The 13,974-nt window shown below is 39.9% G+C and overlaps 1 protein-coding gene across 2 annotated transcripts in view; it reads left to right on the top strand.

Annotated features, from left to right (window-relative positions):
* The first annotated feature begins 480 nt into the window (after window positions 1-480).
* Window positions 481-13,974, top strand: part of NOX4 (NADPH oxidase 4) — a 96,423-nt gene continuing 82,929 nt past the window's right edge. For both annotated transcript variants that reach the window (XM_053935219.1, XM_053935218.1), the window contains exons 1-5: window positions 481-537; window positions 1,326-1,421; window positions 10,317-10,427; window positions 11,338-11,422; window positions 12,065-12,162. In XM_053935219.1, coding sequence (XP_053791194.1) covers window positions 481-537; window positions 1,326-1,421; window positions 10,317-10,427; window positions 11,338-11,422; window positions 12,065-12,162 — 447 coding nt within the window. The remainder of the gene's footprint in view (window positions 538-1,325; window positions 1,422-10,316; window positions 10,428-11,337; window positions 11,423-12,064; window positions 12,163-13,974) is intronic.

Below are 13,974 nucleotides of genomic sequence, written 5' to 3'. Positions count from 1 at the left end.
AGTTCCATGCACGGCTGCTCCCCCGATCCCTCCTGCTTTCTGTATCACATTTCAGCCCGTGAGGGGATGACGGGGGGGTCGGGCAAGTGGGATCCCCACGGACGGGATTCTCTGCGGGGAAACGCTCTTCCCAAGGTGGGGGACGCGAGGAAGCGGCCGCACCGCAGCGCGGCGGAGCAGAGCAGGGCAGGGCAGCGCAGGGCAGGGCAGGGCATGCAGCCCTCCGGAGAGCTCCGCTCTGCCCCAGGCGGCGGCGCTGCGGGTCCCGGGGCGCTGGGCCGCGGACAAAGGGGCAGCGCCGGCGGGACGGAGCCGGGGGCTGGACGGCGACGCGGCGGGCCGGAGCGCTACGCCCCGGCGGCCGGAAGACAGGGCGGGGGTGAGGGGTGGGGAGAGGGGAGGGCGGCTCGGCCCGGCTGAAAAGGAGGGCTCGCCCAGCGCCCCCCCACCCTCGGTGCTGCCCCGCGGGCGTCCCGCACCATGGCGCTGTCCTGGAGGAGCTGGCTGGCCAACGAGGGGAGCAAGCACCTCTTCCTGGTAGGGGCGGCCCCGGGGGAATCCCCTCGGCGGGGCTGACCCGCGGAGGAGGCTCAGAAGGGGCCGCTGGGTGCTGGCAGGCGGCGGGGGCCGGCCCAGGGGCTGCCCCGCGGGTCGAGGAGCCGGAGCACCTCATCCCGACGCGGGGCTGGGGTCCAGGAGTGGTGCAGGGGTCCCGGCATGCGGGACGGGGTGCCGGCGTGCGGGACAGGTCGCCGTGCCGGTGGCGCGGCTCGGACGGGTGGGCGCGATGTGCTCCGTGCGCGTCCCGGTGCGCGGCTGGCAGGGATGGATGCACCCGGGTGCCATGGCCCGGGACAGTGCCCGCCTCCGTGCCCTGACCGGCTCGCACACGCTGTGCGTGTGCTTGCTCTTTGTTAGGCTCTCTTTGGGAAAGTTTGGGGGAGAAGATGCAGCTTCTTGGAGGTCAAGTTCTTTACCTTCCTTTGTTTCTTTGTTGTTGTTTTTTATTCTCTGAGTCTCTAAAATGCAACATCCAGCTAAAGATTGGGCATAGTGTCTTGTATGGGAGTGCTTTACCAGCTTACGAGCTGGTTGTCGTAAAACGCAAAAAGTTCTGTGAAGTTCAATGAAAGTGAAAATTTCCCACATAGGGCCACTTCCTTTTAATACTTTCAAGCATACTATGTGCATGAAGTTTGCTTTTCCATTCCATTTATGAATGTTTATGAAACTACAGACCTATAAGTTTTTATGAATGAAATGAACACCGAAAAGTTTGCGCATGTAACTTTCACTTACAATCTCTTGTTTCTGTTTCATTTCAGTTTTTCTGGCTCTCCCTCAATGTATGGCTCTTCGGGAAAACCTTCCTGCTTTATAATCAAGGGCTACAATATTATTATTTGCATCAGATGTTAGGGGTGAGTGACCTGGACATTACTTTTTGCCCTGGAATTTAGGATGCTTGAGGATGGGATAAGGGGCAGAATGTATTTGCTAATCAAAGATGACACAAACTGCCTGTTAACTTTACAAAGTGGGAAAGGATCTGGTAAGAAATTACTGGGATCTTCTGACAGTTGTTTAGGAGTAGAACATGAACACTGTTGAGAAGAAAAAGAGCCAGTCAAGTGTGGGACAGCTATTCTTTCCCCTTCTTTCTCCCCTCACAGTGTTCCCAGCACCAGCATACAAGGTTTACAGGAACACAGACATGCTCAACAAATGACTGGAACTCCACTTTTCGTCATCAGCACATTTAGCAAGCTATGGACTCTTGTTGGCAAATTCTTTCCAATCCAGTTATTGTAATATACATGCTTGCTGAGGGACTTCTTTTAATAAGTCTCAGTTCTTTACAGTCTTTGTCATTCTCATGGATACTCTGCTCTGTGTAAATCCACTATAATGCATATAACTTTAGTTTTGTTTTCTAATAGTAAGTTCTTTGATTCTGGGTGGTTTAATGAAGATTCAGATTTTTTGGTTTAGCAAGGGCAACAGCCACCACCAACAGATGAATCCAAAAAGATACTTTGGAGACATGAGATACCAGCCTGCCTTGGGAAATTACCATTGTAGTAATTTGAGAAAAACCTTCTGTTTAAAAAGGCATAAATTAAGGTTTAACATATTTCTGGAAAATGCCCACGGGTTGCTCAGAATTTGACAATCCGGTAAAAAGTGTCTGAATAACATGATGCTTTGTAACACTATGTCATGCTCAGGAATGGATTTCAGTGGAAAGTTGACATGGGATTAAACATAGATGATGCACATCCTAATCTGCTGTAGAGCTTCTGGGGTTTATTTTTGGTAAATCCAGGGTATATTGTTTCACGTGGCTGATATTGTCATAACTGGACCATAAAGTACCATAAAGTTTTGTGATCTTGCTTGGAAATAAGTTGAGTTGATACAATTTTCTTCTTTTTTTTTCCTTCTTATGTTTGTTTCAGATATGTTCAAGAATGAATCTTAGCGAAGATAGTGCAAAAAAGAAGGGAATGACAATAATTAAATCCTTCATGGTAGGAAGGATTTCTTGACAGAAAAAGCACGAAAAAGTGTTTAATTTTACCTTGATTTCTAGTGGCTTTGCAGCCCAGTGTATCCATTTGAAAACTCTGTTTGTTCTTGGTGGAGCAAATGGGTTGGCTGTTTGTAAAGCAAATGTTCTAGGGTAATGTGTTGGACCAGATTTTCAGCTGGTATCAGTCAGCAAGTTTCTCTCAATTCAGATTGCTCATATGCCTCATACCAGCTCATCATCTGTTTGGGAGTTTTTTTTTGTTTTCTTATACTTCAAAATGCAAGACACTTGCAAAGTAACTTAGTGTGTGTTCAGAGCCTGTGAGATGACTCAGGCAACAGATTCCTTGTCTTGGTCAGGAGATGAGGACCAGGAGGTCATGCTCTTAAGTTTGTATAATTGTGTCTGCCACTGTGGGAAAAAGTACCACAGAATTTATGGACTTCTAAAATAAGGTTAAAAATGAAGAGCTAAGTCTAAAGGTACTTTTGGTCAAAGTTATAAAACTAATTTTAATATTTTGAAAATACTAAATTTTAAAGTACTAATTGTACTTGCAATTCACTTTTTATAGCTCATCTAAATATCTTCAGTAGATCCCAAAGTTAGCTTTCTCCCTTCTCTTCATTATATCTGAGTACGTGTATTAATCATAGAGATTATTTTGCAAGGGATGGGAAAACTGAACCCAATTTGGTTTCTTCAGGAGATGGCATAAATAATACTACAGCTGCAGTTGCCTTCCACAGGGATTTTTGCCCTTCTTCTTTTTCTCTGTTGGTTTGTATAGCCACTGACCCATGGCCCATCTATTTAACTGGTCTCCTCTCTCTTCTATGCATGGGTGAGTGGTTTGCAGAGCCTCTGTGCCACTTCTTAGTGTTTGAAGATTTTGAGATTTAGATTAAATTCTTCATTTATAATTCAACAGTTGATATTTTTTGTGTGAAGAGATTGAACTTTTTAATGGATACTTCTGTGACAGCTGATTCCTTTTTGCAGAGAACTAACAAAGTTGCCAAAAAGGAGTGGCACTTCCTGAATTAAAAAAAGTTTGGTTTTGTCAGTGAGATCTCCTGAGGAGTTGGCTTTTTTTCTTTTATAATATGCTACAATAGGCTATAATCACCTTAGGAACTTCTGCACTTGCAGCACGGAGAGATTTACCACAGGTAATTTTGTTGTTTACCAAGCAATAGAATGAAGAACAAGAAGAGTTGCTGGAGGAAATCAGTGTGTGATACGGAATGAGATCTTGGACTGAATATTTTGAGTATATTCAACTATGCCATGTTTTTATGCCATCTCTTTCTGATGTGAAGAAAGAGAAAGAATGTGGTTGGTCTTTTGTTCTGTGGTCACTGAAGTAATTTACTTCCTTTCAGCTGTCTACAGAAGAATGAGGCTCAGATTTATTCTTTTCCAATTGCATTCTCTGTGATATTGAACAAGATACTTCAGGACAGGATTTAAAATTTGTTTAGGTACGTAATTCTCATTCAATCTTTCAATAACAATCTTCCTGATCCTTAATTCTGCACCTGTGAAAAGGCACTAAGAGCATGGTGGTGTGCTGGAAGTGCCAAGAGAACAGATAAGTAGAAGACAGTAATGTGGTAGGAGGTTGATCAATCTTTTATGTACCAGGAAACTTAGTGTTATTTTGTGTCAAACATCTCTGCTTCGCTCAGTTTGACTTCTGTTGATGAGACTATGAACTCTTCACTGTGCAATCTCTATCCCTGGGAGTTTTCAAAACCTAATTGGGCAAAAAACCCTGAGCAAACTTTATCTGAGTTCGGTGTTGAACATGCTTAGAACAGGGGCTTTGAGCAGAGACATCCTGAGGTCCCTTCCAACCAGAATAAATCTGTGATTACATAATACTTGCAGTGAAAGTTCACCAGATAAAGAACCTCATTTTTTAATGATTTCATAGGTGTTAACTTGTGGTCTTACATTGCTTAAGGAAGTGAAGCCCATGAACAAATCCCCAACAGACATGAAGTTCTTATAAAAGAGTTTGTCAAAGAGGAAGGGAATATTGTCATCTTTGTGTTCATGATAGGTGCTCTAATGTGTAGTAAGCATGAGTTACAGAAAGGGAGAGTCTTAAATTACTTGACTCCAAAATCTTTGTTGTTGGAGATTTTGGTCCACTCAGTCAGTGAAATTGTCCAGACTGATTTCTTCACCGACTTCAGGATTTCTCTCTTCAGTCTAGCTTGGCTGTATTTTTGCCCAACAAGTTTGGTTGTGCCTGGTCAAAAAGAGTCAGCCACAAATTTGGTATTGGCCTTATAGAGCTCAAGTCTTCCTTTAACAGCATTGAATGAAATGCTTTTTTCCTGTTGCTTGAGTTCCCTGTGAGCAGAAAGAACTTTGAGCTCATTTTGTCATGGCATGAAGGGTCTCTCCCCATTCCCTTTCTTTTTCCTGCTCAAATAGCTGTAATGTAGTCGAATGTTAATGCAAGAGATAAGCTTCTGGGTTTCAGACCAAAGTGAAGAAAATGCATTATCAGAAGGATCTCTTTGGGAGAAGACTGAATGACTGAAAATGGGGCTGAAAAGAAAAAGTGCTGCCTCACTTTTTTATCTGTACGGTTGCTGCCTTTTTATTGTGTAGTATTGTGCATAGCATTTGTCACCTTTATTCACTGCTTGGAATATGTTCCAGTAACTTTTATGTTTCTCCTTGCAAGTTTATCATAACGACAGAGATTGCACTAATTGAGACCAAATTCCACTTTCATTGATCCTTATGCAACCACACTGGAACCTGCTTGCCCCCCACATCTTAGCTTTGGAGAGAGCTGTGTATCTTGATCCTTTGCTTGGAGATTATCAGAGAAGCTGGAAGCTATTACTGCGCTCAAGATTAACTTAGTTGTTTTCTTCAGTTTGAATGACTGATTTAAGCAGAAGGAGTACATCCTACACAAAGGAACTGTGTATAAAATGGGAACATGACCTAAACTTGTAGACAAGAAGAGATTGGAAAACCTTCAAAGAATGCTTGTGTGATGAGTTACAAGTGAACAGGGAGAATACTGATTCACAGCAGTGCAGGGAAGATACCCTATACAAATTAAAAAATATTGCACCACTTAAAATAATTTTTAAAGGGTTGCAGTACATGAGGTTGGGATTTACTTTGAAACCTTCCTTCTTCAGGCGCAAAACCAAGTCAAACTTTCGTAGAAGTTTTCACTTTTCAGTGTTCTGGTAGGTTTCCCCTACCCTCACAATGTCATTCTTTTCAACTGCTTCATTTTTGTTGCTAGATCGCCAGCCAGATTTGACAGACCTAAGGGGGAAAATTCCTGTGCATACAGTTCAGTTCTATCCTTCATCTTAGGTTATCAGTGCTCTGTTACTCAAGAGAAGGAGTGCTCTATGAAGAAAAGGAAGCTGGGTCAAAAGGAGTCATGTTGTGTAGCACAGCTTGTTCCACCTAGGAAAATAACTAACTTTAGCTGCTCCAGTACTGATCTGGGAAGGTGGTCTGTGACCTGTGTCTACAGAGCAGCATGTGGCTTGTGAGTCTTTCCAGAACCTTTCAAGGTGCCTTGAACCAAAGATTGAAAAATTTTAAAGAAAAGCTCTAAAAGACAACATCAAGTGTGGTGTCTCTATTGCACCATGACCTGTTTAGGGTTGTTGCTTGTAGGTGGTGAAGTCTTGAGAAACAGAATCACATCACTCTCAGGTGTGGAAGGGTTTGCATTATTCTAACGTTGAAATCTTCATTTTGCAACAATGTATAAAATATCAGATCTCTGTGCACAGCAGTTGCAGGTAACATTCATATCTGTATTTATAAATGTGAACTCTGATGAATTCTGGGGTACACAGTAAGGTACTTCAGCCCTCAGTTTAATACTGAAATTGTTTGCCTAACAGAGAAAGCTCCTTTTCCTAACAGAGAAAGCTCATTTTCTCATTTTCAGTCTTGCTGACAGCAAGATAAAATGAGAACTGATTCTTCACTTCTCTGTCCTACTTTGTATGTTGTATGAGCACAGCCAGGAGTTGATCTGGATTTCTGTGGACTGTACATCAAACAGGGATAACTGGAGAATTTACATTCTGGAGTTCTTTTATGCTGCTTTGGAGAAGGTGGCAATTCCTTTACACTTGTCTGGTGGAAAAATCTAACCTAGTTCTTGGGATTTGAGTTTGTGGATGGCCCAGTTCCCTACTATTTTTGCCACAGACTTAGTCTGTAAATTTGAGTATGTTTCTTTTCTGCTCCATGAAATCAGATACCAGTATATGTTGTACGAGATAGGCAGATTATGGAAGGAGGTGGTCAAATGCTTGGATGTAGTATAATCAAAGCTGGATAAAACAGTGTCCAACAGAGATTTTGTGTGCGTGTTTTTTTTTTTTTTTTTTTTTTTTTTTTTAATTATTGATCCTGTAGAAATTTCACATGCTAGTAACATGCAATAACCTTTTGTTTTTAAGACAGTAAAAACTTCAGGAAGAAAATAGGATTATATTTTTCTCATTTCTTAACTACTTAATAAGGGTATATATTCCCTTCTAGACCCAGTGAGTTGCCTTGGAGCAAAAATCATCCTTTATTCTTCTATTGTTTAAAAATCCAACAATGTACTGTGTTAATTTGTTACTATGCCTCCCAGGCAATGCAAAGGAAGTTAAGAAAGAGATCTCTTGGAAACCATTTGGAAAAAATTAGTTTCATGGTAATATTTTTAGCTTTTGGCTATATATCAAGAGCAAACTTGAACTCTTTTTCTTCTTGCCTGAATTTTGATTCTAAGAATTTCTAAATGTATTTCCCATTGTTTGCAAATCAGTCATGGGCTTGTTGCAGGAAATATTGCTGAACTTTATTTCTTCAGAATAAAACCTTACATGAACCATTGGTAACAATATTTTAATATTTGAATCACACTTCCTTGAAAATGCAATAATAGTTGTTTGCTGGTCTCTCTTTTCTTTTTTTTCTTTTCTTTTTTTTTTTTTTCTTGTATGTACAGGTGTTGATAGCATTGAATTATATTGAATGTAAGGACATCCTTCCATAGTAATTGCATTATGAATGAATATTTGCTCTTTATTAAATAGTGGAGAAAAACAAAGGAAGGTTAGTAGGATAGCCTTTTCTGAATATCATTTGTGATTCATACTTGTTAAATTGTTTGGCATTTTACATAGAATCACAGACTATGCGGAGCTGGAAGGGACCTGTCAGTCCAGCTCCTGGTCCTAAGCAAGACATCCCAAGAATGTGCCCTATCTCCATGTGCTTCTTGAACTCCTACAGGAGTTATTTAATTTATTTAACACTATACAGTGTAGAACTGACTCTCTTCTAGACCAAACTATTGTTTTGTTGAAGCTTTGTAAGAAAAATTGTTGTGCTTGGTAAAGGAAGTCTTGGATAACTGATGTAATGCCTAGTTTATGTTTAAACTCAAAGATAACATGAATTCTTGAGAAACTAGTGATGTATCATATAGGTCATATAACAGAAGTTATTAAAATTTTCAAACTGCTTATTAATGGTATTGCAACTTTTTTAGATTTTGGGTATTAGTCAACAGCTACAAAAATGGTTCAGTTTCATTCTGGAGTTTGCATAACATTACTTCTACATAATTTTTGAGTTTTTCAAGTCATGCCAATTTAATCACTGCAATATTTTAGCACATCAGTAAGCCCCAATAAAAATTCTGATATGTTTCTGAAATTATTGCTTCAATGAGGTGTATAGCTCATTTTCAGCTTCTCTTTAGAGGATTTAATGAGAATAGAAACAGTGTAGTATATGCAAACAGTGCATTATAGAGACATTTTTCTTTTCATTAAGTCCAGTCTGTTCAAGGGTCATTTCCAGTTGGGAGAGTCCAGACTGGGGAGGAGAGGATGGCCTAAAGTCTGAAAAACATGGCTTATGAGGAAGGACTAGCAAGAAAAAAAAAATTCTCATTGCGCAAGTGATCAGAGAGTGAAGCAACAGATGAAATAGAAGCAAGGGAGGTTTTATGTAAGGAAAAAGGCGACTAACAGTACATTGGAAGAAATAGTGGAGGACATCTGGAGAGTGGGAAAGAACTAAGTGACATGGCTCATTTTAGTCTTATTTTCTATCATTCAGTAGGTTGGAGATGATCTGTTCCGGGGATTTTTTTACTGGAGATCCCACATTTACATAGTAGAGAACAAGGTAGAGCACATTTTGTGGGGTAATTGCTCCTACTTCTCATGGGCAGCTTTTGAGAGAGGGTGCCCTTGTGACTGTTCTGTTCTGTGGAAGCTGGTAGGGTCTGCTGAGGAGGTCCTTAGCACTCAGGTCTAACTAAATAATGTAAAGTAGCTGGAAGAGAAAAAGGATTTAGGTACAGAGCTTGGTTCTTCAGGTAGATTGATATGTTTGCCTCCTTGTGCTGTGCCCAGGTGTGCTGCAGAGCAGGTGAGGTACATGGATGTTGCTAACTGTGAGAGCAGGAAGTTGTAATGCTTTATGGTACTGGTATTTAGAAACTCTTTTGTGCTGTTGTGCATGAGATCTTGCAAGAGATTCTGAAGTGCAATTATTCTGTTTGTTTTTAATAGCTTATATATTCATCCATTTCTGAGACACAAACATAGGTCTGTATATTTTGTTTCTTCTTGATAACAAAGATAAGAACATAGTAGATGTTGCACAGATTATGTCTTTTGTCAGTGAAAGTAAAACATGCTCATTTTTTTACATAGAATTTAATTTTGAAAAGGTAATAAACCTTAAGTAATTATTACTAGATAATTTGTACCTGTTCAACTTATTCACATGGTCCTGCAGCACTTGAGTTATCTTTAATATTATAATACTTTTTTACTAATTTATTCAGGAGTTGTAATACTTGGGGTTTTGAGAACAGTGTAAGAAATATCCTTCCAGAAATCTGTTGACAGTCAAAAAGCATCTTTTATATAAGCTAGTAAAATGTTAATTCAACCTAATAACTAGGAGAACAATGGCATTTTGCTAACTTTTTAAAATCATAAATGAATGAGATAATATAATAAGATTAAAAATACAGGTTTATGACATGAATGTGTGCTTTGTTCATTTATTTGACAAGTGTTTTTGTTCTAATTATGTAAGTTCCAAATATATCAGTGAAAGCATTAGTGAAATTAGATTTCATTACAGTTCCCAGCTACTGAGCAGTTAAATTGAAGAAAACCTACTTTCTTTATGTCCAAATATGGCATTGCATAATGTGAATGGATGAGGGGTTTTGTGGCAATTCTATAACAGTCCTTGAAACACTATGGCCATTTCAGTTTGACTGAATCAATATTTTTTCACATCTTTTTGTGGCTTAACAAAAATCATTACACTCAAGTGGCTATCTAGTGTCATCATAGTATTTATCACTTTTTTGTTTAGTTATATCTGTTGAAGCTTTCAGGTCATTTCTCAGTGGACGCTTACTCTTGTCTCAAATGTTTTGTTCCGTGTGACTTTGAGCACTGATGAGGATATTAGATCTTCCAGTAGAGAGTTGTCATTTATTGTTGACAAAATTAATTTTTAATAACTTCTTGATGCAAAGACGAGAGCTTTTTCCTTCCCTGTGAGGACAAGATAGCATGCTGTGTGTGCCATGGTTTCTGCAGCACATCATGAAACTCCACTATTCTGATGAGTCAGAGGACATGGGAACCATTTGGTTTTGCAGCAGAGAAAAAGAGAGACAAGACTGACACACATACCATTCCTTTCTCCCCATAATCTAACTCTTGCAATGTTTGTTCAGCTAGGATTGTGTGTTAGCAGAGCTTCGGCATCTGTCCTCAATCTCAACTGCTGCCTGGTCCTGCTCCCGATGTGCCGTGTTCTCTTGGCCTTCCTGCGGGGATCCCAGAAGGTGAGTGCTGTCCTCGGAATGCAGTGCTTGAGAAGAGGGCCCTGGTCTCTGTTTGGTATAAAAACAATAGAAAAAGAATCTCTTACATCCCTGTTTGTTCTACAGTATGTGCTTGCATGGTGCAAATATCAGACTTTTAGCCTAGATTCATGACTCATTTGAAGACAGGTTCTGTCTGGTTTGATTTGACCTGTTTAGAGGGTGGTTTCTTCAATGCATTTTTGAAAGATGAGGAGTTGCTGTGGAGCTGTAGTCAGACGAATTCTCCTCTGTCTTTCTAAACTCTTATATTAGAGATATATGTGTCCTCTCAAGTGCTTCCTGATAGAATTCAACAAAGTAAACCCAACTCTGTCTCTGCATGACCACAAGTGTCCTACTGGAGGTGATAGAATGTTCTGTAAAAATACCCAACTTGATAAATTTGTTTTCATGGGAGAAACAATGTTTAGCTTCTTTGTGATTAGCCAGTTGCTTTTACAGAAATATAAATAATGCTTTTGAGGAACATTTGTGTTTGCTAGATGGTTGCAAATTGAACCTGTGAGTTCTGTTAATCATGTAACAATACCTATAAGGTTTGATACCTATAGATGCACATATGTATGCAAATACACCGTTCCTTTTGATCTTGCTTATAAAAGAGTCGGTGATGCTTTCACAAGTAATGTTGGGATTTCTAAATATTAGGGCCAGGAGGTACATTATGTACTCTTGAGATCTGTGTAATGTCTTCATTAAGTCCTCAAAATTGTCTCCTTGGCCTAATCCAGTAGTTTTTAAATTTAGATACTAAGATTGCAAAGATGTTAAGCTTAACTGAAGTTGCTATTATATCACCACAGTTGCTGTTAGTATTTTGTTCTTTGCTTTGTTTTGGAAGAGATTGCTTGAATTCTTCTCTTACTAGGTTGCCAGCAAGAAAACCAGAAGGCTGCTAGATAAAAGTAAAACTTTCCATGTGACATGTGGTGTTACAATATGCATCTTTTCAGGTGAGATCTTACTGTGGTGAGCAGCAGCATGTTTTGGAAGCAGTACTTTGTGGTTTTTCTGCTGCAGTACATTTGGGGGTAGTCTTGCTCTGTGCTTGCTTGTCTTAAATTGTAAATGCTTTCTCGAATGTGTGTGGGTTTAGGTTCATTTTTTGCTTTAAACACATGGGCATACATTCTAATGTCAAGCCTTTCCTTAAAATGCCAGTTTCTTAGAAGACAGGTATGTGAGATCAGGTCAAAATCTGCCCTTACAAATGAACCCTCATTGTGCCTAAGGAATTTGAATGAAATAGCAGGGTACTACAAGCTTACCTGGAGAGGAGGGAGCAGTGGAGACAGCTGCCCAGTTTGGTGAAGAGGAAATATTTTTGGCTGGACACCTTTGAATGTTGTGTCTCAGCTGAAGCATTGCAGTACAGAAATCATCGCTGTAGTCTTAAAAAAAAAAATCCTAAAATACATACAGCCTTCTGTCATTAGTATTTATAAGCTGATTTACTCTTGAAGAATAATTAAGAATTCCTTAGTCCCTGGTATATTTCATGCAGATGATGTGATTATATCTTGGCATCTGGGTGGCTACAGGGAACATCCAGCACTTGTTTACAGATTTACTCAGTTTTTTGGTTTTTTTTTTAGTCTTACATGTTGCTGCTCATCTGGTGAATGCTCTTAACTTCTCTGAGAACTACAGTGAAGAATTTGTGACCCTAAATGCAGCAAACTATCGTGGTGAGGTGAGCCAGTTTTCCTTTCATATTTTGGTTTTAAGCATATCATTTAACTATATGAATATTTGCATATTCAAGGCCATTGTGTGATACATATAGTGCAGTGGTCCTGTTTCGTGCACTGAAAACTCACCATTGTGTGGATTCCTGTGGATTTTATTTCTTGGTCTGGACAAAGCGTGTATTAAAGGTTCAGTCCTGTTTGATTATTAGATGGACAATGCAATCATCTAAACTTCTCACCTTGCACCTTATTCTCTTTCTTCTCTTCTACTTCTCTCTGTTCCTTGGGTGGGCCTGGTTAAGACATTTCTGCTGCTTTTTGGGCAAATTTGTTCTGCATTTCCACTCTTCAGAATACAGTGAGATTTGAAACTGATTTTGCATTTTTCAGCTGCAGTGAATGCATGTATGAGTATATATGCTAAGAATGGAGTTAGTTATCTACATGAACTGATTTCTGCTTGCGAAATACTTGATTTGTGTGTCTTGTCTGACTGTGGTGCAGATGTCTTGCAGGAATATCAGATTCTTAGTCCCTTGGCCAGGTGCTTACTTGTGTATTTGGCAATGGAGAGATATTTGCAGATTTTAGAAGCAAGACCAGAGTCCATCACCCTTTCTTCTTGGGCTGCAGTCAAATTCTCTCTTGTTTGTGTTCATTCTAGTCTCTGGTCTGCATTTCTTTTCTTCCAGTTTCATTAGGAAATACTTAGAATGACCCTATCCCAGCTGCATCATTTCCTGGAAAAAGAGCGCTTGACTCAGTCCAGGCTCCTAAGGACCAGCAACCAAGGTCTTCCACTCCCTGGGTGAATGATCTAATCACAGAGCTATTCAATGGCAGATAGACATGCCAACACCAACTATTGTGCTGAGCTTCTGGGTTGAACTGTGTGTCTGCTTAGGAGTGTTAGGAATGGTCTGATAGACTTCCCTTCATCGGGAACATCAGCAGGAGCTTGCCTCAGGCAAGAACATGCCAGAATTCTAAGCCTCTACTAAGCAGCAATAGAAAATGGAGACAATAGCAAGTTTTTTAAGAACTCTAGGATCAAAACTCCTGAATTTTAGGTACTTTAGTAGCTCTTGCACCTTTGTATTTGAATCCCACTTATATCCCTTTTTAAACTGTGGTGGAAAGTCTGGATGCTGCTCTCATCTTCTCTGCCTGGGTACACACATCTGGATGCAGACAAGGTCAGAAAGAGGGTCACTTCATTTTTTCTGTCCTGTATAAAAACATCTCACCTCCCCTCGCTACATTTTACTGCAAGTTTAAATAAAAAAGTTCTCCAAGCAGTGAAGACAAAACCTCTTAAAGTATAGGATCAGGGGAAGTGAGGCAGTTACCCTGATGTTGAAATATCCCCTCTTCCTTTCACATGTGGTGAAGGGCACAGGAACATCTGTCAGATCCTTTGTGTTCAGTCTTACTTCACTAGGGTCCACTGCAAATGTCTTGGCGATGTAGCTGGCAGTAAAATGCTTGCCTCTTGTCTTACATTTAAATTCAAAACCTTTCCCTTTTCTGCTCCACTCTGTCCTCCCAAAGGGATGAGATAACTGAGTAAAATTACGCTTTCAAAAATCAATTATATGTAAAATTATCTGAATCCAGATTATAGATCAAAATTAAATTTGCTGGGGGAATGCAAAGGTTTAGTTTTTGTTGAATTGCAGTTAATGTAAACTGTTACCAAATACCAAATTCATTTCCACTTCCAGATTTAGGGACTGCATATGTCTTAAAATGTGTGAGCTTCATGGGCTACTTATTATTGTAAAATTATTTGCATTATAGATATAAAATACCAT

The sequence above is a fragment of the Vidua chalybeata genome, chromosome 2 (genome assembly GCF_026979565.1).
Source record: "Vidua chalybeata isolate OUT-0048 chromosome 2, bVidCha1 merged haplotype, whole genome shotgun sequence".
NCBI lineage: Eukaryota > Metazoa > Chordata > Aves > Passeriformes > Viduidae > Vidua > Vidua chalybeata.
The sequence above is the reverse complement of the archived record's forward strand: the minus strand, read 5'-3'. Positions and strand labels throughout refer to the sequence as shown.